Genomic DNA, 26,128 nt, shown 5'->3' on the forward strand with positions numbered 1-26,128 from the left:
GGCAGTCCCCGGTTATCGGCAGGGGTTCCTTTCTGAGGGTGTGTTGATAACCGAAAATTGGCGATTTTTGGTGCTTTTCAGGGCTTATGGGTGCCAAAAAGCGCCAATTTTCGGTTATCGGCACCTCTGTTAGGTATGTATTGGTGCCACCACCCAATTATCGGCGCTGATAAACGGAAATCAGTGATTTTTGGTGCCAAAAATTGCCGATTTTCGTCGCTAGACACGTGCCATAAAACCAGATCGCTGTTAACCAGCCCGCCATTAACCAGGGACTGCCCGTATCTAAATTTTACCAAAAGGCTATGAAAATATATAATTCACCAATCATAGATAAGAACAGACAACAAGCAAAGTATGAATTTCAAAATTCAAGCTGCTGCCAACCACAGTCCTTCAACCACAGCTAGCAGAAACAAATTGAAGCTCTCTGCTATGTTGTACCTCTTCTTCCCCCGAAAGTGGGCAGGGCACGTCACCATAACCAAAACAAACTAGCGTGATCCACAATTTCACAATTTTAAGCTTTCAGTTAAAAGAAACTAATAGCTATGTAATTACTGGGCAAGTTACTTATATAAAAACAGAAGTGTTAAAATAAAGTCACTAAAGAATAATTATCTTAATCCATTGCAAATTTTGGTGGTAAAACTTACCCAGAATCTACTTTTGTGGTTTTGACATTTCTTAAAAATGTTTTCTTTAAAGATAAAGGCACACTCAGTATCAAAATACAGTATATCCACATTGTTCCTGAACATCATCTGACAGCAAATTTGTCATGTGAAATGAAAATTGACTGTATAGTACCTTATTATATGAAATAAGGTTATGAGCACAAGAATTACATTAGCAGCAAGCAATACCGAGATGCACATAAGAGTCAAAGAACAATAACTTTGTGTATGCAACTAATGGCAAGATTACAGAGTTAACTGTCATGGTAAAATATATAAAATGAAAGGAAACATGAGAAATGAGAAATAGCCAATTATGTTGCATATTCTGGTGGTATTTCCACAATACCATTAAGAAAAAGGAAACAGAGGACTGTCTGCACTTACTTCATGACAATATTCTTGAATAGGATGAAAACTTTTGTGTCTTCGAGAAGTTCTCCCATGAAGAAAACAATCCTGACATAGATTGTATCCTAAACATCGTAAACACTGGTAACGTAAACCTATAATAGGTCGCTGTTTGCAGACACCACATTTTACATCATGGCACACTGAAAAAAAAGAGGAAAAAATTGAATAATTTTGGTGGCCTATGGCCTACCTTACAAGAAGACAAGTTTTAAAACGTCAAAGATACAACCATCATTTTAAAAATAACTTAAATCATCTCTGATTTATGGACTGATTACTTAAAAAGCCTATTCAAATACTAAAACAAATAACATCACCACACACAGACAGGGTTGGTTACTCCACTCCCTCACTAGTACTGTTGCTTTTTCATTGCTACGTGGCAGCTGCTAATTGGGTAGGGAGTGAAGATGGTGACCCTCTTGACAGCTGCATCATCATCAAATTTTCCCCTCTTTGGTATCATTCTGTATCTCATTTCTGTCTATCTAATAAAATGATAGTTTTCCTCTCATACTTCTTCAAATATCATCTCCAAAGATGAGATACTTTTTCAAGACAAATGGCACTGCCTTAAAATGTACCACTGATTCTCCCAACTGCCTTGACCACACCTCATTAAAATCAACATGCCAATGTAATAATTAAAACTTCAAGTTATATGCATCTGTTGTCAAACTTCAACATCACACCAGGGATAATGAAGTCCTCCTTTCTTAAAAACGAGATCCAGAAAATAATGGAGATTAAGTACAAGAAACCAGGAGAAAACCCCACAGCTGTACTAAATAGTTGGAGAGACTGGACAGTAAGGCTGAGGGAATGGAATTGGAATATATTGTAGATAGTTTAGGCCAAAGGCCAAGCACTGGGACCTATGAGGTCATTCAAGAGCTGGAAAGGAAATTGAAGTAGGTAGGTTTGAAAGGTTTAACAGGAGGTAAACCTCGCAGTTACACTATGAAATAACTGTTAGGAGAGGGTGGATAGCAAGATGGAAGATAATATGAATAGAGGTACAGTAAAAGGAATGAAAGGGGTTGTCGCTAGGGGCCAAGGGACGCTGCAAAAATCCTTTAGTAATGCTTACAGTGCACCCCATGAGATGCACCTCCCTATAGGGGCAAGTCTGAGGGAAGGAACTGGGAATGGAGGTAAAATGAGATGCTAAAAATCGGTCCAACTATGGGAAAAGGGATGCTGCAGCACCCTTTAGTAATGCCTACAGTGCACCTCATCACTATCCTTCCCTACTGGGAATGTTTAACTCAGCAATCAAAGTCATAATTGCCACTAATCCTTAAATTTTCTGTTAAGGACTCTTCAAGAAACTTAAGCACCTGGAACCAATTTGGATACAAAATTGGACAAATTATAAGTTATGTTTTAGTATGGAAATCTGTCAATTTAAATAGACTTGTAATTTTTCTAGATTGCAATTCTATATTTTCAGACACAGCAATTAAACTATTAGGTAACCATTTTACCACATGTATCAAATTTTCCTCCAGTATTAATTATGAAACAAATACAACAATACTCACCAAGTTCTGCTGCTGTAAGTCGGTATAAAGTGGTCCACCATACAAGAGTTTGGGGTTCTTGAAGAAGCCAAGCCAAAAGAACTTCTTCAGTTATGCCAACTTCTCCACCAACCTATAATACAAAGAAAAACAAAGAAAACCTTGTCTACTCATCATCAACTGCATCCCCTAATTTTTCTGATGCCCACAAAAGCTATGCTGACACTGTCACATACTATTCTCCCAGTGGTGGTGCAAAGGACATGTTCAAGTAATCTCCATCTCCCTCAAGTTTTTACATCCCCTACACATCAAACTTTTGAAATTTCCCTTACTGTTTCATTTCTCACTTTTTCCTGCCATTGACTCCTAATACCATTATTCAAGGTCACATAGCTATGTATTTTGTACTAGACTAATACATAATCTTTCTTTTACAAGTAATTTGCTGTTTTCAAAATCTCATACAGAGCACTTATTGTTTGATATGTCTATTTTAATCTTTCCCTAAATTCCAATTAAAGAGAACCTTTATTGGATTACACTACACAAGTGCTCTAGACTCAACCTTGTTTACTCTTACTCCATCGTGTTATTGTATCTCTTCATGCATACTATGTCCTCATTATTTCTATTTACTCTACATTTATCTTCAGTCCCATCCTTAGGTATAAGAAACATCCAATTAAGTCTGCTTTGTAAATCTTGTGTCAAATGTTGCTGGTGAAGACACCATCATTTTTACATTGTGTCAACTTTTAATCATTACTCCAATCTAAAGCTTCTCTTCCAACTACTTTTTGCATTATAGTCAATACAAAAGGCAAACAAGGAACAAGGTGACATTTCATTTCAAATCATTTTTGAATCTACTTCATTCACAGAATTAGGACCAGGTTGTAGGTTAAAGCCTTTGAACATTGGTACATATGCTGTATATTTTATATATGTATTTATGTAAATAAATGTAAGTGAAACATAGAAGAATGACATTTTTATGATAAAATAAGATTTTATATATACTTACCAAGTAATTACATACCCAACTGTTTCTACTGAATGGCAGCTAAAATTTGAAATCTGCAGTAGCGATGCTTTTGTTTTCGTTATAGTGTAGGTAACTGAACCCACCCACTTTTGGGAAAAGAAGGAGCAACTGAGCAGAGGGCTTCAATATGTTTATGCCTAATGTCCATGTGAGGGGAGGCAGGTGGGCTCCCACTCTGTAATTACTTGTTAAGTATATATATAAAATCTTATTTTATCATAAAAATGTCATTTTTATATAAGTAACTTACCAACTAATTACACAGCTGATTCCCAAACTGACAGGAGGTGGGATGCATGGACTGTTCTTCTCCAAAACATTAAAAATGTAATGAATTAAGGGAACTAATGCCTGCTAGCATTACTAAAAATGCTAGTTGTTTTCCTTACCTGGTAAGAGTCGCAGCAGGAAGTTACTGCCTCTGGTTGTGCACTCATCTTAACCGTAGACATGGCTGTATGGCCAGGGGTTGTCTGCTACAACAGTGGGAGCTTCACAGCGAAGGACATTTCCGAATGCTAAATGAAGTACCAAGAAATTTTGCCCCTGCCCATTAAAACACCACCACCACCTACCACTAAAAAAACTGGTGGGTATCCAAGCACAACATACTGCCAGATTCCCCTAGAACTCAACACCATTAACCAAGGCAAAGAGATGAGAAAGGGAGGAATGCTTCCTATACTCCCTCCCCCAATACCACGCCAGCCATCGATAAAGGTCCAAGGGTACTGCAATTGTTAAAAGTAGTTTCCACATCTTGGAGGTAATGCGAGGCAAATACGGACCTGCACCTCCAGTAAGTCGCTTGAAGTATTGCAGAGAGTGAGAGATTGTATTTAAAAGCTAATGAAATATCCATGGATCTGATTTCATGTACCCTTACTTTCAAGATAGGACAATCCTCCTCTCTTAATTGCGAGTGTGCTTCAAGAATGGTATCCCTCAAGAAGAAGGACAGGGCAGCGCAATCTTTGTAAGAGGACGAGATGGATTCCTGATTGAAGTCCAGAGGTTGCTAGATGGTCCCCTAATCCTCTCCATGCTGAGAAGATAAAACTTCAGGACTCTTACTAGGCAAAGTACTCTCTCAATCTCTTCTGGTCTAAGCGTATGCTGAAGGATCGAGGTCAAGGACTGCATGGACTGGTTGAGTTCTTGTTCTTAGTGAGAAATCCCAAAATATAGGAGCAGCCTGCATCGTCTCCTGAAAAACCAACGCTCTTGTCAGTGCCCTGAATTTCACTGACTCTTTTGGCTGTTGATAAGGCTACTAAAAATAGTGTCTTCTTCATTAAGTTTCCGAGTGAGGTTACGTGCAGGGGTTTGAACGGGGGCCCAGAAAGCCACTTTAGGACTACGCCCATATCCCAAGAAACAAGTTCTGAGTGCTTTTGTTTCTTAGTGTCAAAAGACCTAATGAGGTCTGAAACATCTTGATTTGAGGATATATCCAGATCCCTATGTCTGAACACAAGAGCTCAGCACTGCTCTGTAGCTTATGGTCGAAGAGGATAAGCTCTTAGAGTTCCTCAAGAATAAAAGAAAGTCCAAGATCTCTGTTAGAGTTGTTTTAGAAGAAGAGACTCTATTACTTTTGCACCAACTTTGGAAAATTGACCACTTGCTCTGGTAGACATTAGCTGAGGATCAATGTCTAAATTTTGAAACAGACTCAGCAGCTTCTCTCGAAAAACCCTTTGCTCTGAGGAGTCTTTTGACAATGTGAATCCTGTCAGAGCCAGCGAAGGCAAACCTTGATGAAAGTGCCTGAAGTGGGGTTGTTTGAGAAGCTATTTCTTCTGAGGGAAGAGTCTGGGAAAATCTACCAGCAAACTCATTAGCTCTGGGAACCATTCCCTCAAGGGCCTAAAGGGGGCTACCAGAATCATCGACACATTCTGGTGCAGGCGAAACTTGTTTAGTACATCCCTTAATATCCCGAAGGGAGGGAAGGCATACAGGAACTTGTCGGACCAGTCGAGAAGCATGGCATCCGTGGCCCATGCCTGTGGATCTGGCACTGGAGAGCAGAAAAGAGGAAGTCGATGATTCCTCGACGTTGCAAAGAGATCCAACATCGGCATTCCCCATAGTTTCCATAGGTCCAGACAGACCAATGGATCGAGAGTCCATTCTGTGGGAATTACTTGGTCCCGTTGGCTTAGTTGATCCACCAACGCACTCAGTTTTCCTTGGACAAAGCTGGTCAACAACCTTGTACAATTCTGGTCCGCCCATATGAGGAGGTCCCTCGCTGCCTTGCAAAGGGAAAAAAGACGAGTTCCTCCTTGTTTGCTTATGCATGCCAAGGCCATTGCGTTGTCCCAGTGGACCACTACCATCCTTCCGCATGCTTCCAACTAAAAGGCCATCAGACCCAAGTGAACTGCCTTTAATTCTTTGACGTTTATGTGCCAACCCATCTGATCTCTCGACCACATTCAAGAGATCTCCTTGTTCCCTGTAAGGGCTCCCCAACTCAGGTCTGGTGTGTCGGCATAAAAGTTCAGATCTGGGCTCTGTGGAAACAGAGACTTTCCTTCCAGCAACCTGTCTCTTGACTTCCACCAAAGGAGGTGCCTCTTAATTTCCAGTGTTACCGGGAACTTGAAGGAGTCTGGAAATCTTTTTCTGTCCCAGTTTTCCCTTAAGAAAAACTGGAACACCCTCATATGCAGTCTCCCTAGGGAGCTGGACTATTCCAAGGAAGCTAACATCCCTAAGAGGCTCATCCAGTTGTTTGCAGAACACATCTGGAGGTGAAGCATTTCGTCTATTTTCTGTAGGCACAACTCTACTCTCTCCGGAGAGGGAAAAGCCCGAAAAAGATGAGAATTAGGAGTCATTCCCAAATAAACTATCTCCTGTGAAGGAGTCATCTGAGACTTCTGATAATTTATTAGCAAGTCTAGGTCTTGGGCAAGAAGCAATGTTTTCTGAAGGTCCTCTGTACATCGTGCCTTCGACGTGGAGCGAAGAATCCAGTTTTCCAGATAAAATGCTATGTTGATGCTCATCAGGTGAAGCCAACCTGCTAGGGAAGCAAGAATGTGAGTGAATACTTGAGGGGCTGTTGATAGCCTGAAGCATAGGACCCAAAACTGGAATACCTGTTCCTGAAACACAAACCTCAGATATTTCCGAGAGTCCAGGTGTAATGGGATGTGGAAGTAATCATCTTGTAGGTCTATCGAGACCATCCAGTCTCCTTGCCAAATGGATGAAAGGATCGAACAGGTCATCTCCATTCAGAATTTTTTCTTCTGAATAAAGATATTTAACACTTTCGTATATGTATGGTTTGAGCGCCATGCCTACCAGAGATCCGAGGTGTCTGGGAGCGCTCGACAGTGCGAAAAAATAATTTCAAAAATTCAGCAAAAATAGACATTTTATGCCAACAACGTTCATTTTGCTGTCCTTTTTTTCTCAATGCTTATATTTTATGGTGGAATAGTCAGAATAAGAGTTCCAGCCCTCTAAATACAAAAAAAATTTATTAAAAAAAAAAAAAACTACTTATTTTTACATTTTCGTTCGTAGCCCAAAAACTATGAAAGTCGGGCAAATTAATTTTTTTTTATGAGAAAGCCAACAAAATTCTCCAAATATCGATATATAAAATAACAAAAAACAAATAAGTACAGTTAGTAAAAAAACTGATAGAAAAGAGAGTAAGAAACAGAGCGCCCTGCCCGTTGTACAGTGAGAATTAGCGCTAAAAAGTTATTTTTTTTAAGAGCTCTACCTCAGTTATTTTTCATAGGAATTGCTTTGTAAATATTCAAAAATTTAGAGGAAAGGTTGAGGAATACAATGAGAGTCAAGGAAAACGGTTTTGGTAACAGCAACAGTTCCATTTTGAAGTTATAAGTTGATCGAAACAAAAAAAAAATGTTACCGTTGTCAACATTATAATTCGTAGCTCAAAAACTATAAGAGTTAGGCGAATGAATTATTTTTCATGAGAAAGCCAACAAAATTCTCTAAATGTCGATATATAAAATAATGAAAATCGAATAAGTACAGTTGGTGAAAAAATTGATAGAAAAGAGGGTAAGAAACAGAGCGCAATGCCCGGCATACAGTAAGAATTAGCGCTAGTTATTTTTTTTAAGAGCTCTATCTTGGTTATTTTTCAAAGGAATTACTTTGTAAATATACGAAAATGTAGAGCAATGGTTGAGGAATACAGTGACGGTCACGAAAAATGGTTTTGGTAAAGGCAACAGTTTCATTTTGACGTTATAAGTTGATCAAAACAAAAAAAGTTACTGTTGTCAACATTATCGTTCGTAGCTCAAAAACTATAACAGTGAGGCGAATTAATTATTTTTTATGAAAAAGCCCACAAAATTCTCTAAATATCAACATATAAAAGAATGAAAAACAAATAAGTACAGTTGGTGAAAAAAATTATAGAAAAAGAGGGTCTGAAACGGAGTGTTTCCAATAATGTAATCCCACATACAAATCCCACATTTTATAAAAAATTAAAAAAAAAATGTAAGATACGAAAGAGAAGCGTGGATAGGATCAGGTGCTTTCATTGTGAGAATTTTACTATGCCAGGGATTTGTGCATGCTCAGTACAGGAACTAAAAAATTTTTAGAAAAAGAGGGTATGAAACAGAGTGTTTCCAATAATGTAATCCCACATTTTATAAAAAATGTAAGATACGAGAGAGAAGCGTGGGTAGGATCAGCTGATTTCATTGTGAGGAATTTACTATGCCAGGGATTTGCGCATGTGCAGTACAGGAACTGCTTGGCTGGCGTATTGATGCCTGAGTTACATGGTCCAAGGTATGCTGTAGCCTATGGAGACCACTAACTGTCCGAATAAAAAAAAAAAAATTTACTCCTAACACACGTACGAAAAGTTTCGGTAAATTTTATGTAGCGGTACGTCAGTCGGGTAGGAAGGGGAGTAGGGTAATTTTATGTACCACTACACCATTTGGGCATGAATGGGTTAAGGTACTTACATCCAGAACCAGCCTCCATCCTCCTGAGGCCTTCGGGACCACAAAAAGCCAATTGTAGAACCCTTCTGAGTTTACGTTCAGAACTACCTCTATCGGCTTCTTCTCGAGGAGAGATGATACTTCTTTTGCAAGGGCTGAAAATCTCCTCGAACTCTGGGATGTGGGCAGTTGAGGCAATCGGGTATTGACAAAGGGAGGTCTTTCTAGGAAGGGGTTCATGTAGCAGTTCCTTAACACTTCCACAACCCACTGCTCTGCCCCTCTCTTGCTCCATTTCTCCCAAAATTGAAAGAGCCTGGCACCTACTGGAGTAAGGAGGACACTCAATTCACTTTCTTGCGGAAGGTTTAGAAAAGGCCTGCTTAATCGTGCGAGACTGGAATCGTACGGTCGGTCATGCTCTCGAGGAGAAGACCGCTTAAAACCCCCAAGGAGTTTCTTTAGGGAGCCTTGATGACTTCGCTAGGATATCATGTGTAGCTTTCTTCTGCAAAGCAGAAATTTCGTTGACCACTGAAGGGGGGAACAAACTGTCCCTCGACAGGGGAGAAAAAAGAAGTGCTGACCTCTGAATCAAAGTTACTCCTTTAGAGGTGTATGAACACCAAAACTATCTCTTCTTCAACACTCCCATGGCAAACAGTGAAGCCAACTCCTGTGCTCCATCCCTTATTCCTTAATCCATACATGAAAGAACTCCGAAGATATATGAAGAAAGCTCTGCAGGCACAGCATTGTATTCCTGTACTTTACGTGCGAGGGCGCCTATTGACCAGTCCAAAAAGCTTATGATCTCAAATACTTTGAAAAGGTTCTTCATCATGTGATCTATCTCACAAGAAGAGAACAACTTTGGCCACAGAAAAGGCTGACCTACGGACCGAATCAATGAGGCCCAAGAAGTCCCCTTGCGAGGAGGCAGCCGCCCCCAAGGAAGGAGCTTCTCTGGTCGCACAATATGAATATCTCCTCTTCAGAAGATGGGAAGGAGGGTAACTAAAATTGTATTTTCCTTGTTCCCTCTTATCAGCGAGCCAGGTCTTGACCTCATTAACTGCTCTCCTGGCCGAAGTCGAAAGTACCATATTAGGCAGTCCTGAAGATTCAATAGTGACATTACTGATTTGAAAGGTGGACGCAGGAGAAATGGGTGCAGCTGGAGAAAAAAGAAGGGAAACTTTGAAGCAGAAAATTAAGCAATGATGCATAAGCTGAAGGAGCGAATTCCACTGCCTCATCTTTGTCATCTTCCTAACCCATCGCAGATACAGTATGCGCAAAAAAGACAAGTCCTTAGACGAAGAAGGGTTCGAAGGTTTCTTCAAAATGCCTAGAATATCATCTAGGCATCGCTGTATAGGCGCAAACGACAGATCCACATGTGAAGGTGTCGTCTATAAACGAATCTGTACCAGCGGGCGCAACTGGGAGCTTGGCAGCTGCTAAGCGCTCGCATGTTACTGGCTGCTTGGGAGCAACTGGGCGCTCTGAAAACACTTGCAGTTCGGGAGCAACTGGGCGCTTGTTACTTGAAGAGAACTTGGGCGTAAGAGAACGCTCGAAAGTGACTGCACTACTGGCAGACACTGTGCGCTTTGGCACCAATAAGCACTCGTCGACTACTGGCCGATTGAGGGCCAATGGAGGTTCATCCATTGAGACGTGTACTGATGTAAAAGAATGCTTACTCTTGATTTATCACTGCTACGCCACTTGCGCCTCTGTTCAGGGCAGGAAGCATCCAAACTGGAGGAAAGGTTATGTACACCTTGGAAGACACCTTCCCTCTGACTATATGACACAACCTGGGAACTGGCACCAGGCGCGACTGAGGGGCCAACTACCTGGAGGCAGACTCCACCAACCTCCCTTGGGCTTCCGGTATAGCTTCTCCCTGGTGCGGGGAAGTATGCCAGTGACCTTTGCCTAGGAAAATCGGCAGGCCGAGTAGCCAGCTCCTCCACCAACACTGCACTTTTGCTTGTTTCTTCTTATTTTCCATAAAGGAACGAACAGACGCACTAATGTGGAAAACAGTATCCACCAACATATAAAATTGATGATCAAAATTTAAGTTCAAGGATGGCAATGGCACTGAGTTCGGGAGTAGGGGAGCTGGGTAAAGGAACAGGTGGAATAGAAGCAGGACTAGTAATAGGAGACAAATCTGAAAGAGGTAGAACTGGTAATCAACAGAAGATTTAGCTGAATCCTGACTAGCTAAACTTTTGTCCTTCCTAACTGCCGCTTTTCTCTTTCTATCCTTCTCCAACTTAGTCACATGAGAATTCAATGTCTTCCATTTTTTACTGCCCCATTCACTATATTCAACACAAGACAAATAAACTGAACATACTTGACCCTGGGATCATACTTCGCTGATGTAATTCTCGTGTTGCAGCCTTCACTGCACGAATACTACTCGGGACTTGTGTCGGACACTAGATACAAGTCGAACAGTCAAAAAAGTCCAATTGCATATTAGTCACAATCAGGTTATTACAAGAAAACCTAAATATCTAAATTGCTGAGAGGCTACCAAAAGCAAAATACTTCACCAAACAATCAAAAACCATACAGTGAATGCCCCATATTCGCAGGGGATGCGTCCCCCCCCCGAATAGGTCAAATCTGCAAATGCTTAAAACCCCTCTAAAAACACTTAGAACTGCCCATTTTGATAGCTTAAACCAAGAAAAACCCTGTAAAAATGCTTATACTTGAGTATTTTAATAGTTTTATCACAAAAATTGCATTTATTCATGAAAATTATATAAAAATACAGTAATTAGTGAATATTTCTCAGTGAAAAATACCGCGAATGGGCGAATTTTCCACGAATGATGGCTAGATATGTTCCACAGAGAAACCCGCGAATGCGTGAGTCCGCGAACCATGAGAACGCGAATACGGGGGGTTTACTGTATATAGTAAAGTCCGAGGATTTCAAAACCAGCTGCTGCTCACCACCGTCGTGGTAAGCTGGCAGAAACACATTGAAGACCTCTGCTCAGTTGTTCCTTCTTTTCCCGAAAGTGGGCAGGGTCAGTTACCTACATCGTAAATTAAACGAAAGAATAGCTACCGTGGATTTAAAATTTTAGCTGCCGGTTAATAGAAACTGTTAGCTATGTAATTACTTGGTAAGTTACTTATATAAAAATAAAAATAAATACACCATGATATATCATATACATTAATCAATTACATCATGCAAAAGAAGCTCAGGTAATTGAGTGGAACATTTATATATGTACACCTGGACTTAGGACAAGATACTGTGGTGCACTTTTAAGTTTTACGAGCACTTAATCTTCAACCTTATGCTTTCACAACCTTTTCTGCTTTATACATAAAAAACTACAGAAAGAGTGACTACCATTCTTGGAGGAACGGGATGCATATTATATTTGCAATGCTTTCTTCATCATCTTATTCTATAAATTGCAGTAGTAAGGGTTTACCTCTTTGAAACAACTTTCAACTGCTGCAGGTACAAATGACACACCAAATGATGGTTGTTCAGAAAGCAATTCTGGAATGCGTGCCAAGTCCCTTAACAATGCTGCTAATCTCCTCCTATAAAAATAAGCACATAGATTAAATTATACATCTTACAATGCATTTCAAGAACAAACCTAAATATTATATCTTTTATATTTTATTGAGATAAACCTTTTCTTTAAACTTTGTATATTTCATGGTGCACAACACAGACTGATATAATGCACATCCTAATTCAAGAGGAAATTTCTCTGGAAATAATCAGGCTTAAAAATCTAGGGGGAACAAGTTCTACTACATTAGCCAATTAAGTTTGACCTACAACCATCTGCTTATTTCTTCATTCTAAAAAATAATAAAAGTTACAGTATGCAAATTCTATATGTGACCATCTAACACAAATGCACCTTGATAAAATATATGGATATAAATATTGTATTTACATAAGTTATTAGTTTTTCTCACTGGTCTTTGTTATTTACTAGAATTTATTATTACTGGGAGGCCTATATCCAGACTGCCTATTAAGTTGAGGTGTTCAGCGCTGAAAGGAAAACTGAGAGTAAAGGTTTTAAAAGTGTAACTGGAGGAAAACCTCACAGTTGCACAAAGAAACAATTGTTAGAGAGGGTGGAAAGTAAGATGGAAGACAGAGAATATGAGTGGAAGTACAGTAAAAGGAATGAAAGGGGTTGCGGCTATGGGCCAAAGGGACAATGCAAAGAACCTCTAATCACCATGGTTACATTCCTCCAATTTTCTAACATGGTTCCAGCCTAGCCCTTGGTCCATGATCCTTTTGGAACTTGAGTTCCTTTATGCCTCTTTTACTGGAAACTTCATCTCTAGGTCCTTATCACCAAGTCATTGTCAACAGCTCAGTTTTAGTGATGAATCATATGTAATTTTCTACAGACGTGCCCTTTTTCCCATACCACAGGCCTGTTACAGCTGGATTACATCAAACACAAGAGAAACTCAGTTAACTGCCAGGAACCCTAAGGGACCTTATGCACATGGATCAAGCTATCTGGGCCACAAAGTCATTTTTTCTCATACATTTGAATAAGTGCAGGATTTCATACAGTGTATGAAATAGGCCATTTTAAAGTAATGAGTTTATTATAGAAAACACTGATTTTTAGTTAAAAATAATATACTTTTCCAAAATCTTTTTTTTGTAAATAATATGCATCTAAGATCGTAAAAATTGGAAAAAGAACATTTACTGTACCTGGTGCAACAGTTATTATGATCTGCAATCTGTGAGAAGAGATAACGATATTTTTCCTGAAGTCTGCCTCCACACAGCACCACCATTAGAACCTTACATCCCAACACCTGCACCATTCCAGTTCGTTTCCTGATGGGATAAAAATCACATAGGCTATGTAAAAATCTAGAGATACCTTTATACAAAGAGTGTCCTTAAACATAAACCCATAGATATCCAATAATAAACAGAATGATCCAAACAATTCAACTAAAAAGTAAAATTAGGATTTATGTTAACCTTGGAATTACATATACATTATTTAATTATAATTTTACAACTACAGTGCTCCCCATTTTTAAGCAAAATAGGTTCCAGAACTTATTACGGAAATGCAAAACCTGAGGAAATGCAAAAATCCCCTCTAAAAATGCTAAAAACTGGCTTATAACTGCCAAATACCCTGTAACCCTTTAACCCTTAAACGCTGAGCCTCTATTTACAAAAACGTCTCCCGTATGCCGGCGGCATTCGGGAGTTAGCGCCGAAGCGGAAAAAAAGTTTTTTTCAAAAAATCACAGCATGCTTAGTTTTTAAGATTAAGACTTCATTTTTGGCTCCTTTTTTGTCATTGCCTGAAGTTTAGTATGCAACCATCAGAAATGAAAAAAAATATCATTATCATATATAAATATTGAAATATATGACAGCGCAAAAAAATTTTTTCATATAAAATTTTATACAAATCGCGCTGAGCAAAACGGTTAAAGCTAACGGGTTATTTTTTTTTCTTTGTATTGTACAATAAATTGCGATGATTTTGGTATATAACAAATTGTAAAATGATCAAAGCAACACAGAGAAAATATTATCACAAAATGATGCATGAATTCGTAACGCTCGCACGTGAAAAAATGTTTTTTTTTTTTTAATTCACCATAAATCGAAATATTGTGCTAGAGACTTCCAATTTGTTGAAAAATGAAGCTAATTGATTGAATATTACTAGACTGTAAGTGTTATAGCTTACAATTGCAGTTTTTGACCATTTCGGTCGAGTTAAAGATGACCGAAAGTCAAATTTTTTCTATTTATCGTGATTTATATGAAAATATTTCAAAACTGATAAAAGCTACAACCATGAGTTATTTTCTGTTGTATTGTACATGAAATTGTGCACATTTTCATATATAAAAGTTTATGTAACGACTAATATAAAACGGTGCAAACATTACGACAACGTGACGAAAGAATTTCTGAGATGTTCGGCAGAGTTACCGCACGGACGTAAGGAAAATGTTTTTTTCAAAAATTCACCATAAATCGAAATATTGTGCTAGAGACTTCCAATTTATTGCAAAATGAAGGTAAATGATTGAATATTACTAGAATGTAAGAGTTTTAGCTTACAATTCCGTTTTTCGACCATTTCGGTCGAGTTAAAGTTGACCGAAGGTTGAAATTTTGGCAGTTATCGTGATTTATGTGAAAATATTTCAAAACTGATAAAAGCTACAACCATGAGTTATTTTCTGTTGTATTCTACATGAAATTGCGCACATTTTCATATATAAAGGTTTATGTAACGACTAATGTAAAATGATGCAAACATTACGACAATGTGACGAAAGAATTTCTGAGATGTTCGGCCGAAGTTACTGCGCGCAGATGTAAGGAAAAAGTTTTTTTTAGAAATTCACCATAAATCAAAATATTGTGCTAGAGACTTCCCGTTTGTTGCAAAATGAAGGTACATGATTGAATATTACTAGAATGTAAGAGTTTTAGCTTATAATTGTTTTTTTTTACCATTTTGGTCAAGTTAAATTTGACCGAAGGTTGAAATTTTGGCAGTTATCATGATTTATATGAAAATATTTCAAAACTGATAAAAGCTACAACCATGAGTTATTTTCTGTTGTATTCTACATGAAATTGCTCACATTTCTATATATAAAACTTTATGTAACAACTAATATAAAACGGTGCAAACATTACGACAATGTGACAAAAGAATTTCTGGCGCGGACGTAAGGAAAAAGTTTTTTTTTTTTTCAAAAAATTTACCATAAATCGAAATATTGTGCTAGAGACTTCCAATTTGTTGCAAAATGAAGGTAAATGATTGAATATTACTAGAATGTAAGAGCTTTAGCTTACAGTTGCATTTTTTTACCATTTCGGTCAAGTCAAAGTTGACCGAAGGTTGAAATTTTGGCAGTTATCGTGGTTTATATGAAAATATTTCCAAACTGATAAAAGCTACAACCATGGGTTGTAATTTGCTGTATTTTACATGAAATTGCGCACATTTTCATATATAAAACTTTATGTAACGGCTAATATAAAACAGTGCAAAACTTACGACAAAATGATGAAAGAATTTCTGAAATTTTCGGCCGTTACCGCGCGGGCATAAGGAAAAGTTTTTTTCAAAAATTCACCATAAATTGAAATATTGTGCTAGAGACTTCCAATTTGTTGCAAAATGAAGGTAAATGATTGAATATTACTAGAATGTAAGAGTTATAGCTTACAATTGCGTTTTTCGACCATTTCGGTCGAGTCAAAGTTGACCGAAAGTTGAAATTTTTTGTAGTCGACGTATGGTACGTCCACTCGGCACCCAACAGACAATTTTAGTCGACATATGATACGTCCAGTAGGCGTTTAAGGGTTAATATAAAGAGAAGTTGAAAAACAAACAAGAATTAACTTAGACTACACTGTATCGTATACATATACGGTAGTCTAGCCTACATTATACTGTACTCTATATTCACATATTAATATCATATTATACAAATATCAACATAATGAATACGCATCTTTTCCATGGATCTTTAAAATGTTATGCTTTACTGTACTTCACTGTATCCAATAATGTTGTATATATTCTTATACTGCTTTTGTATTATAAGTTGCAATCATACCAATCAATGTTTTGGTTTGGAAATCAATTACGAGGTAAGTTTATTTCGTCGTATTTAACTCAGTTCAGAGTGCTTTTCTTGCTTCTAGTTAGCGTAAATAAATCTCTAGATACTTTATTTACATGGGGCAAGGTTATTTTTTGTTATACGAACTGTTTTCAAGTCGAAATATAACTTAAAGACATCTCATTGTGAAATTAATTTAGCTATTTTTTTTAATTGATGACGTTGGCCATTTGGGGGCATGTTTGTTTTGTGTAAAAAAAAAAAAACTGATTCTGTTTGCTATTTTCACTTGATTTCATCATAATAGGATCTTTATGTATTTATTGTTTATCAGCATAAAAACAGCAGTAATGTGCTCTTTCATTCCCAATAGTTTTGATTAAAATACTCTCTCCAATTTTAATTGCAGTCGAGTTTCATCACGTAGCCGATGCACGATAATTTATAGTCATTAGCAGCTTGAACATTGTTTTCTCAGCTTCAGCTACAACTTGCAGCTTAAATCTTGCAGTATAGTTCCTTGCCGATCTTTTATCCATAGCGAATAAGGGTATAATGTAAAAATATATCAGTCCTATTCTACTTAACGTCATTTGTAACATAACTATGGTAATTATTTACTACCGTACGATGGTTGAAATACAAGCAAAACTACTGTTGTTATCCGATTCGGTTATAAGCAAAACAAGTTTCTTGTTCGGTTGTTTATGGCTGTACGCATTTACATTATTAACAATACATTCATACCCTGAACTTACGCAAGGTTAGGTTCCAGAACCCCTTGAGCATGGAGAATTTTCGTTTAAGTTTGGCACGGTCTCTAAAAATGCTAATACTGTAAATGCATATTTCTAAAGTTTAACACTATATATGACCTAATCATGCTCCCAAATTATTAAAATAACTTTTGAATTAAATTAATGTTACTGTACAGGTTGACCATCACTAATCCGCCGTCATTGGGACCTGGAGGGTGCCGGATTAGCCATTTTGCCAGATTAGCCATTTATTAGGCTAGAATACACGAAACCCAGCAGCTAAGCACCTCATCTTAGAATTAAAATATCCCATAAATCAGTACAAGTTGGTTAATAAAAAAAAGACAATTATCAAATATGGGTAGTGCTTGAAATACGATATTTCAAGTTTACGATGGGGTTAGCAATTAATACCCGATACGAAAAATATTTAAGAAATATTTTTAGATTTCGCAGGCGCAGGCAGCGAGAGAGACCAACTTACAATTTTTTTCCATCTCTTTATTCCATCTGCTAGTTAAAAAAGTAAAAGAGAATGATAAAGTATTGTCAGTAACGTTATACTCTTGCGTAAATGCGTTTGCAGCCATAAACAACCGAACGGAAACTGTTGTTTTGCTACTAATCGTATCGGATAACAACTGTTTTGCTTGTATTTCAACCATCGACGGTCAAACAATTACTGTCGTTATGTTACAAATGACGTTAAGTACTGTACAATAGGACTGATATATTTTTTACACTATACCCTTATTCGCTTTGGAGAAAAGATCGGCAAGGAAATATACTGCTTCAGTAACTCTAAGCTGCAAGTTGTAACTGAAGCTGAGAAAACAATGTTCAAGCTGCTAATGACTATAAATTATCATGCATCGGAAACATGGATGAAACTCAACCGTAAATAAAATTGGAGAGAATGTATTTTAAAACTACTGGGCATGAAAGAATACAAATTACTGCTGTTTTCACACCGATAAAAAATAAATACGTAAAGCTTGTATTATGATGAAATCAAGAGAAAATAGCGAACGGCATCTTGATTGTTTTTTCACAAAACAAACATGCCCCAGAAATGGCCAGCCGCGATTCCTGGGAACGTCATATATTAACAAAAAAAAAGCTAAATTAATTTCACGAGACGTATTTAAGTTATATTTCGACTTAAAAACACTTCGTATGGCGAAAAATATCCTTGTCCCAAATAACTAAAGTATCTATATTCATTTGCGCTTACTAGAAGCAAGAAAAGCGAACTGAACTGAGTTAAATGCGGCGAAATAAACACTGCGTTATTGTTTCCAAAACAAAACATTGATCACAATTTATAATACAAAAGCAATATGAGAATATACGCAATTGGATACAATGCAGTAGTAAAGCATAACTTTTTAACCCTTTAATGCCGAGCCTCTATTTACAAAAACGTCTCCCGTATGACGGTGGCGTTCGGGAGTTAGCGCCGAAGCAGAAAAAAAGTTTTTTTCAAAAAATCACAGCACGCTCAGTTTTTTAAGATTAAGAGTTCATTTTTGTCTCCTTTTCTTTGTCATTGCCTGGAGTTTAGTATGCAACCATCAGAAATGAAAAAAATATCATTATCATATATAAATATTGAAATATATGACAGCACAAAAAAAAAATTTTCATATATAATTTTATACAAATCGCGCTGTGAGCAAAACGGTTAAAGCTAACGTTTTTTTTTTTTTTCTTTGTATTGTACACTAAATTGCAATGATTTTGGTATATAACAAATTGTAAAACGACCAAAGCAACACAGAGAAAATATTATCACAAAATGATGCATGAATTCATAACGCATGCATGTAAAAAAATGTTTTTTTTTAAAAATTCACCATAAATCGAAATATTGTGCTAGAGACTTCCAATTTGTTGAAAAATGAAGCTAATTGATTGAATATTACTAGACTGTAAGTGTTTTAGCTTACAAATGCAGTTTTCGACCATTTCGGTCGAGTTAATGTTGACCGAAGGTCGAATTTTTTCTATTTATCGTGATATGAAAATATTTCAAAACTGATAAAAGCTACAACCATGAGTTATTTTCTGTTGTATTGTACATGAAATTGTGCACATTTTCATATATAAAAGTTTATGTAACGACTAATATAAAACGGTGCAAACATTACGACAACGTGACGAAAGAATTTCTGAGATGTTCAGCCGAGTTACCGCACGCAGACGTAAGGAAAATGTTTTTTCAAAAATTCACCATAAATCGAAATATTGTGCTAGAGACTTCCAATTTATTGCAAAATGAAGGTAAATGATTGAATATTACTAGAATGTAAGAGTTTTAGCTTACAATTCCGTTTTTCGACCATTTCGGTCGAGTTAAAGTTGACCGAAGGTGGAAATTTTGGCAGTTGTCATGATTTATGTGAAAATATTTCAAAACTGATAAAAGCTACAACCATGAGTTATTTTCTGTTGTATTATACATGAAATTGCGCACATTTTCATATATAATAGTTTATGTAACGACTAATGCAAAACGATGCAAACATTACGACAACGTGACGAAAGAATTTCTGTGATGTTCAGCCGAGTTACTGCGCGCAGACGTAAGGTAAAAGTTTTTTTTTCAGAATTTCACCATAAATCGAAATATTGTGCTAGAGACTTCCAGTTTGTTGAAAAATGAAGGTACATGATTGAATATTACTAGAATGTAAGAATTTTAGCTTATTATTGCATTTTTTTACCATTTCAGTCGAGTTAAAGTTGACCGAAGGTTGAAATTTTGGCAGTTATCGTGATTTATAAGAAAATATTTCAAAACTGATAAAAGCTACAACCATGAGTTATTTTCTGTTGTATTCTACATGAAATTGCGCACATTTCCATATATAAAAATTTATGTAACGACTAATATAAAACGGTGCAAACATTACAACGTGACGAAAGAATTTCTGGCGCGGACGTAAGGAAAAAGTTTTTTCAAAAATTCACCATAAATTGAAATATTGTGCTAGAGACTTCCAATTTGTTGCAAAATGAAGGTAAATGATTGAATATTACTAGAATGTAAGAGTTTTAGCTTACAATTGCGTTTTTTTACCATTTCGGTCGAGTCAAAGTTGACCGAAGGTTGAAATTTTGGCAGTTATCGTGATTTATGTGAAAATATTTCCAAACTGATAGAAGCTATAAGCATGAGCTATCTTGTGTTGTATTCTCCATGAAATTGCGCACATTTTCACATATAAAACTTTATGTAACGGCTAATATAAAACGGTGCAAAACTACAACAAAATGACGAAAGAATTTCTGAAATTTTCAGCCAAGTTACCGTGCGGACGTAAGGAAAAAGTTTTTTTTAAAAAATTCACCATAAATCAAAATATTGTGCTAGAGACTTCCAATTTGTTGCAAAATGAAGGTAAATGATTGAATATTACTAGAATGTAAGAGTTTTAGCTTACAATTGCATTTTTCAACCATTTCGGTCGAGTCAAAATTGACCGAAGGTTGAAATTTTTTGTCGTCGACGTACGGTACGTCCACTCGGCACCCAACAGACAATTTTAGTCGACGTATGATATGTCCAGTCGGCGTTTAAGGGTTAAAAGATCCATGAAAAAGATGCACATTCGTTATGTTGATGTTTGTATAATGCTGTTAATATGTGAATAGAGTTAGTATAATGTAGGCTAGACTACCGCATATTTAGCCTATACGATATACCTTAGCGTAGGCCAAAAGACAATAATAAATGTAAAAGATGGAACAGCAAAAGCATGCTTTATGTTTACAAACACCTCCAGTTTGTCGATGCAGCACACAGCGCCACCAAATCGAAGCGGCCGGCGAGAGAAGTTAGCGCAGCGACCGGAAAATTTGAAAATTAGTGCGAAACATTAGAAATAACTCTAGCTGGAAATTTGTGCCGGATTACTGATTGTTCCGGACTACTGATTGCCGGATTAGTGATGGTCAACCTGTATTTTCATTTAAAAGTTAGCTTAATACATTACCCTTAAAAAAAGAAAACAGGGTTGACATAAAAATAGAGTTGGAAGGGAATTTCTGTCTCTTTCCCCTTCCTACCGATATATTTTTAGAAGTCTTCTCAACCTCGTTTTTAAAACTTCTTTATTCTGTCTCTTTCCCTTTGTTCTGAAATGCCCTATGTCTCTGTTTTAGAACGGTGCATTTACAGTTTGTAAATGGTACAGGTAAAATTAGATCAGTTTAAAATTATTTACTGTACAGTTAAAGACATAGAGAAACAGCAGTACATAGGTTGCGCTAACTACTTAAGAGAGAGAGAGAGAGAGAGAGAGAGAGAGAGAGAGAGAGAGAGAGAGAGAGAGAATTACATAAGAAACCTTTGACCCGCTAATCAGCAACATTCCCCCTTCTGATTAAATCGACATGTATGACAACTTTTTGCCTTCGAGCTTCTCACACAAGACGAGGTACAGATATTTGTTTGTTTAAAATACGTATCACATACGAATTTCGTAATTACAATTATATTATTATTATTACAGTAAACACCCCTTATTCGCTTGGATTGTGTACCACATCCCCCGCTAATAGCTAGAACCCACGAATACTTAGAACCCTTATAAAAACACTTAGAACTGCCTATTTTGATAGTTCAAACACACAAAAAAAACTAAAAATGCTTATACAGGTGTTATCCTACTTACGATGGGGTTAGGTTCAAAAAAAAAAAAAAAAAAAAAAAAAAAAAAAAAATCATTTGTTGGAAAAAATATATCTTGAATATAGCCTAGCCTACACTAGGGACTCGGTACATATATACGTATATGGTAGCCTAGCCTACACTATAAAGTATACTCTATACATACACACTTACACAGTATAGTAATTATTAATATAGTTAATTCTGGAGGTTCATGCTGAATGACGTATGATACTTCAATACAAAGAGAAATTGAATAACAAACAAGAATTAGCTTAACCTACACTATATCGTATACATATACGGTAGCTTAGCCTACATTATACTGTACTCTATATGCACATATCGTATGACACAAACATCAACATAACAAATATGCATCTTTTCCATGGATCTTTTAAAATGTTATGCCTTATTAACTGTATCCAATAATATTGTATATATTCTTATATTGCTTTTGTATTATAAATTGCGATCATAGCAATCAATGTTTTGGTTTGGAAATCGTTTATGAGGTGTTTATTTCGCCGCATTTAACTCGGTTCAGAGCGCTTTTCTTGCTTCTAGCTAGCATAAATGAATCTCTTGATACTTTATGTATATGGGGCAAGGTTATTTTTTTTTATACTGTATGAAGTGTTTTTAAATCGAAATGTAACATATGCGTCTCGTTGTGAAGTTAATTTAGCTATTTTTCCGTTAACGGACGATGTTGGCCATTTGGAGTCGTTTGTTTTGTGTAAAAAAAATCAAGATTCCGTTCGCTATTTTCACTTCATCATAATACGAGCTTTACGTATTTATCATTTACCGGCGTAAAAATAGCAGTAATTGTTCTTTCATGCCCAGTAGTTTTGATTAGAATACTTTCTCTCCAATTTTAATTACAGTAGAGTTTCATCCATGTTGCTGATGCACGATAATATAGAGTCATTAGCAGCTTGAACATTGTTCTCTCAGCCTCAGCTACAACTTGAAGCATAAATTTAGCAGTATATTTCCTTGCTGATCTTTTATCCATACCGAATAAGGGTATAATGTAAAAATATATCAGTCCTATTCTACTTAATGTCATTTCTACTATAACCTATGGTAATTGTGTATTACTGTACAGTGGTTGAAATACAAGCAAAAGGGCTGTTGTTATCCGATTCGGTGATAAACAAAACAAGTTTCTTGGTCGGTTGTTTATGGCTGTACACATTTACGCAAGAGTATAACGTTACTAACAATACTTCTATCATTCTCTGTTACTTTTTTCTACTAGAAGATGGGATAAAGAGTTGGAGGAAAAGAGGCTGGTCTATTGTAATTTGGTCTCTCTCGCTGCCTGATTGTATTAAGCTGCTGCAAGAGATAAATGAAATTTAAAAATATATTATAAATATTGCCATATCAGTATTAATTGCTTACTCCATTGTAAAAATGAAATTTTTATGATAAAATAACGTTTCACTTATACTTACCCGTAGTTACATATAGCTGTCGTCTTTGACGTCACGGCAGTATTCAAATTTCGCGCTAGCGCTATCGTTACAAAAGGTGATCCTCTACCCCCGCCTCTATCGGGTATCGGGAACCGTCCCAAGAACACTTCATAAGTTTTGCCCAACTGCCCAGGTGAGGGGAGGAGGGAGGGTTATGATTATGTAACTACGGGTAAGTATAAGTGAAACGTTATTTTATCATAAAATTTCATTTTCACTTATACAACTTACCCGGTAGTTACATATAGCTGATTGGCACCTTGAGGAGGTGGGGCCCTGGCAGCTAATAAAATTCTTGAATTATCTACTTGCAACAAGTTAGGCATAGGTTCCTTACCTTTAAAGGTAGCTGACTCAGTGGTTACTGCCTCTGTAGTCTGCTGGCCTTTATATTGTGCCGAGAGGATATAAGGGATCCATGTGTCGGACACAATAAAAACAGTACCTGCCGTGAGAGAACATGGCTGCAAAAGACGGACAAGTCTGATGCCCTTGATCAGGCGCAGTACAACGAACAACAAAACGAGGGATCACCTAACATTACCATAAAACCAATACCAAAGATTAAAAACTGGAAGATACTAACACATCATGTATCTCCAGGCAACCTTCAAAAACAACAACCCCAACACCAAGGTGAAAATGTTAGTTAAGGAGCGGACTCCTTTTCACCCTCCCCAACACCGTGTCAGTCGCAATAAAGGGCCCCAGCGCACTGCACTCTTGAAAACAGTTTGCACGTCCACTAAATAATGCGATGCAAACACTGACTTGCATCTCCAAAAGGTGGACTTAACCAAGTCCTTCACAGATAAGTTTCTGCTAAAGGCTACAGAAAGTCGAAACCGCTCTAATCTCGTATCTTTTTACCTTAAGAATACTCATCTCCGAGTCAGCACACTGCTCATGAGCTTCTTTTATCAGGCTTCTCAAAAAGAAAGAAAGGGCATTCTTAGAGAGAGGCCTCAAGGATCTCTAACCGAGCACCAGAGGTGGTCATTGGGACCTCTGAGCTTCTTCGTTCTCTGAACGTAGAACTTGAGAGCTCTCACAGGGCAGAGGTACCTTTCGGGTTCTTCGGGACCGACCAATTGGGAAAGGTCCTTAATTTCAAACTCTCTTGGCCAAGGTCTAGACGGGTCTTCGTTCTTGGCTAAGAAACCAAGAGTAGACATACATACTGCCTTCCCCTTAGCAAAGCCTACTCTTTGTCAATCGTGATGTAGCTCACTTACTCTCCTGGCCAGAGCCAGAGCTACCAAAAAGAGTCTTTTTCGTGAGATCCTTCAAGGAGATATTCGCCATCGGTTCAAAGGACTGAGACCGAACCATCTCAGCACTACGCCAAGATTCCACGCCACTGGTCTCTTCTGGTCTCTCTTTGACGTATTAAATGATCGAATCAGATCTGAAAGGTCTTGACTCAAAGACACTTCAAGACCCCTATGTCGAAAAGACCGAAGCTAACATGGCTCTATACCCTTTAATGGTAGGTACAGCAAGCTTTTTCTCTGTGGAGGAACAAGAGAAAATCGGCCATCTGGGCTATAGACGCCGAAGAAGAAGACACGCCTTCTCTTCTTACACCAGGACCTAAACTGTGTCCACTTCGCCTGGTAAACATTGTCGGAGGATTCTCTTCTTGGCTTCGCGATAGCTTCCGAAGCCTCTCTTGAAAAGCCTCTCTTTCTGATGAGTCTCCTGACAGTCTGCAGGCGACAAGATGAAGAGCGGACAAGTTTTGGTGGAACCTCTGAAAGTGCGGCTGTCTGAGTAAATCTGGTCTCTCTGGCAGAAGTCTCGGAAAGTCTGACAGTAGGTTTAGAAGGTCCGGGAACCACTCCTGGACGGCCAGAATGGAGCCACCAGAGTCATCCTTACGTTTGATGGCTTGAGAACTTCGAGATTACCTGCCGTGTGGGATCTTGAACGGGGAAAGGCATACAGGTCCAGGTCCGACCAGTCCATGAACATTGCATCCACGAAAACCGCTTTGTTGTCTGGAACTGGAGAGCAGTAAAGGGGCAGCCGAGTCGTTTTGTCGGTTGCAAAAAGATCTATGAGCGGGCGTCCCCATATCTTCCAAAGCTCCTTGCAAACTAGGGGATGTAAAGTCCACTCGTTGGATAGGACCTGGTTCTTTCTGCTGAGAAGGTCCGCTGCTACATTTTTCTCCCCTTGAATAAATCTCGTTACTAGTCTGGTCCCGATCTCCTCCGTCCAAACTAGAAGCTCCCTCGAGGTCTCGTTCTTAGGACCACGAGTGAGTGCCCCCTGTTTCCGAATGTATGCCAGAGCGGTCGTGTTGTCCGCCTGGACCAAGACGCATTTGCCTTCCACTTCTTTTGAAAGGCTAACAGGGCTAAGTGAACCGCTTTTTAGTTCTTTTTGATTGATATGCCAGTTTCTCTCTTCTCTTTGCCACTGGCCCGAAACTTCTTTTTGTCCCCATAGTCGCTCCCCAGCCCTTGTCCGAGGCGTCGGAAAAAGAGTTAGGTCTGGGTTCGGAAGCTGAAGAGGAAGTCCTTGTGACAGCCTTCCTTCTGACCTCCACCAACGGAGGCACTCCTTTATCTTTTCCGAAATGGCGAATGTGAAGGAGTCCGGGAACTGTTTCCTGGGCCACTTCTCTTGCAGGTAAAACTGCAGTGGTCTCAGGTTTAAGCGCCCAGTTTTACAAACTTCTCCACTGAAGTTAAGGTTCCCACGAGGCTCATCCATTCGTTCGCTGGAACAAATCTTCCTCTGCAGAAAGTCGTCTATCTTCTGCAGGCATGAGGCTATCCGTTGGTTGGACAGAAAAGCCTGAAAAAGTCTGAGAGTTCAGACTCACTCCCAAATAGACAATCTGCTGACTGGGAGTAAGGCAAGACTTCTTCGTTGATAATGAGGCCTAGAG

The 26,128-nt window shown here is 37.9% G+C and overlaps 1 protein-coding gene and 1 long non-coding RNA gene across 2 annotated transcripts in view; one reads left to right on the forward strand and one right to left on the reverse strand.

The window, feature by feature from the left end:
* Positions 1-26,128, reverse strand: part of LOC136855095 (dystrophin-like) — a 134,306-nt gene that overhangs the window by 37,135 nt on the left and 71,043 nt on the right. Inside the window, exons 5-8 of the mRNA XM_067131927.1 lie at positions 13,392-13,520; positions 12,118-12,232; positions 2,636-2,747; positions 1,065-1,231 (exon numbers count right to left, since the gene is read on the reverse strand). Of these exons, the coding sequence (XP_066988028.1) occupies positions 1,065-1,231; positions 2,636-2,747; positions 12,118-12,232; positions 13,392-13,520 (523 nt within the window). The remainder of the gene's footprint in view (positions 1-1,064; positions 1,232-2,635; positions 2,748-12,117; positions 12,233-13,391; positions 13,521-26,128) is intronic.
* The window catches only part of LOC136855110 (uncharacterized), a 37,119-nt gene that overhangs the window by 5,814 nt on the left and 5,177 nt on the right, over positions 1-26,128 (forward strand). The gene's annotated exons all lie outside the window — the stretch shown is intronic.

Source organism: Macrobrachium rosenbergii, chromosome 3 (assembly GCF_040412425.1).
Source record: "Macrobrachium rosenbergii isolate ZJJX-2024 chromosome 3, ASM4041242v1, whole genome shotgun sequence".
NCBI classification, from domain to species: Eukaryota; Metazoa; Arthropoda; class Malacostraca; order Decapoda; family Palaemonidae; genus Macrobrachium; species Macrobrachium rosenbergii.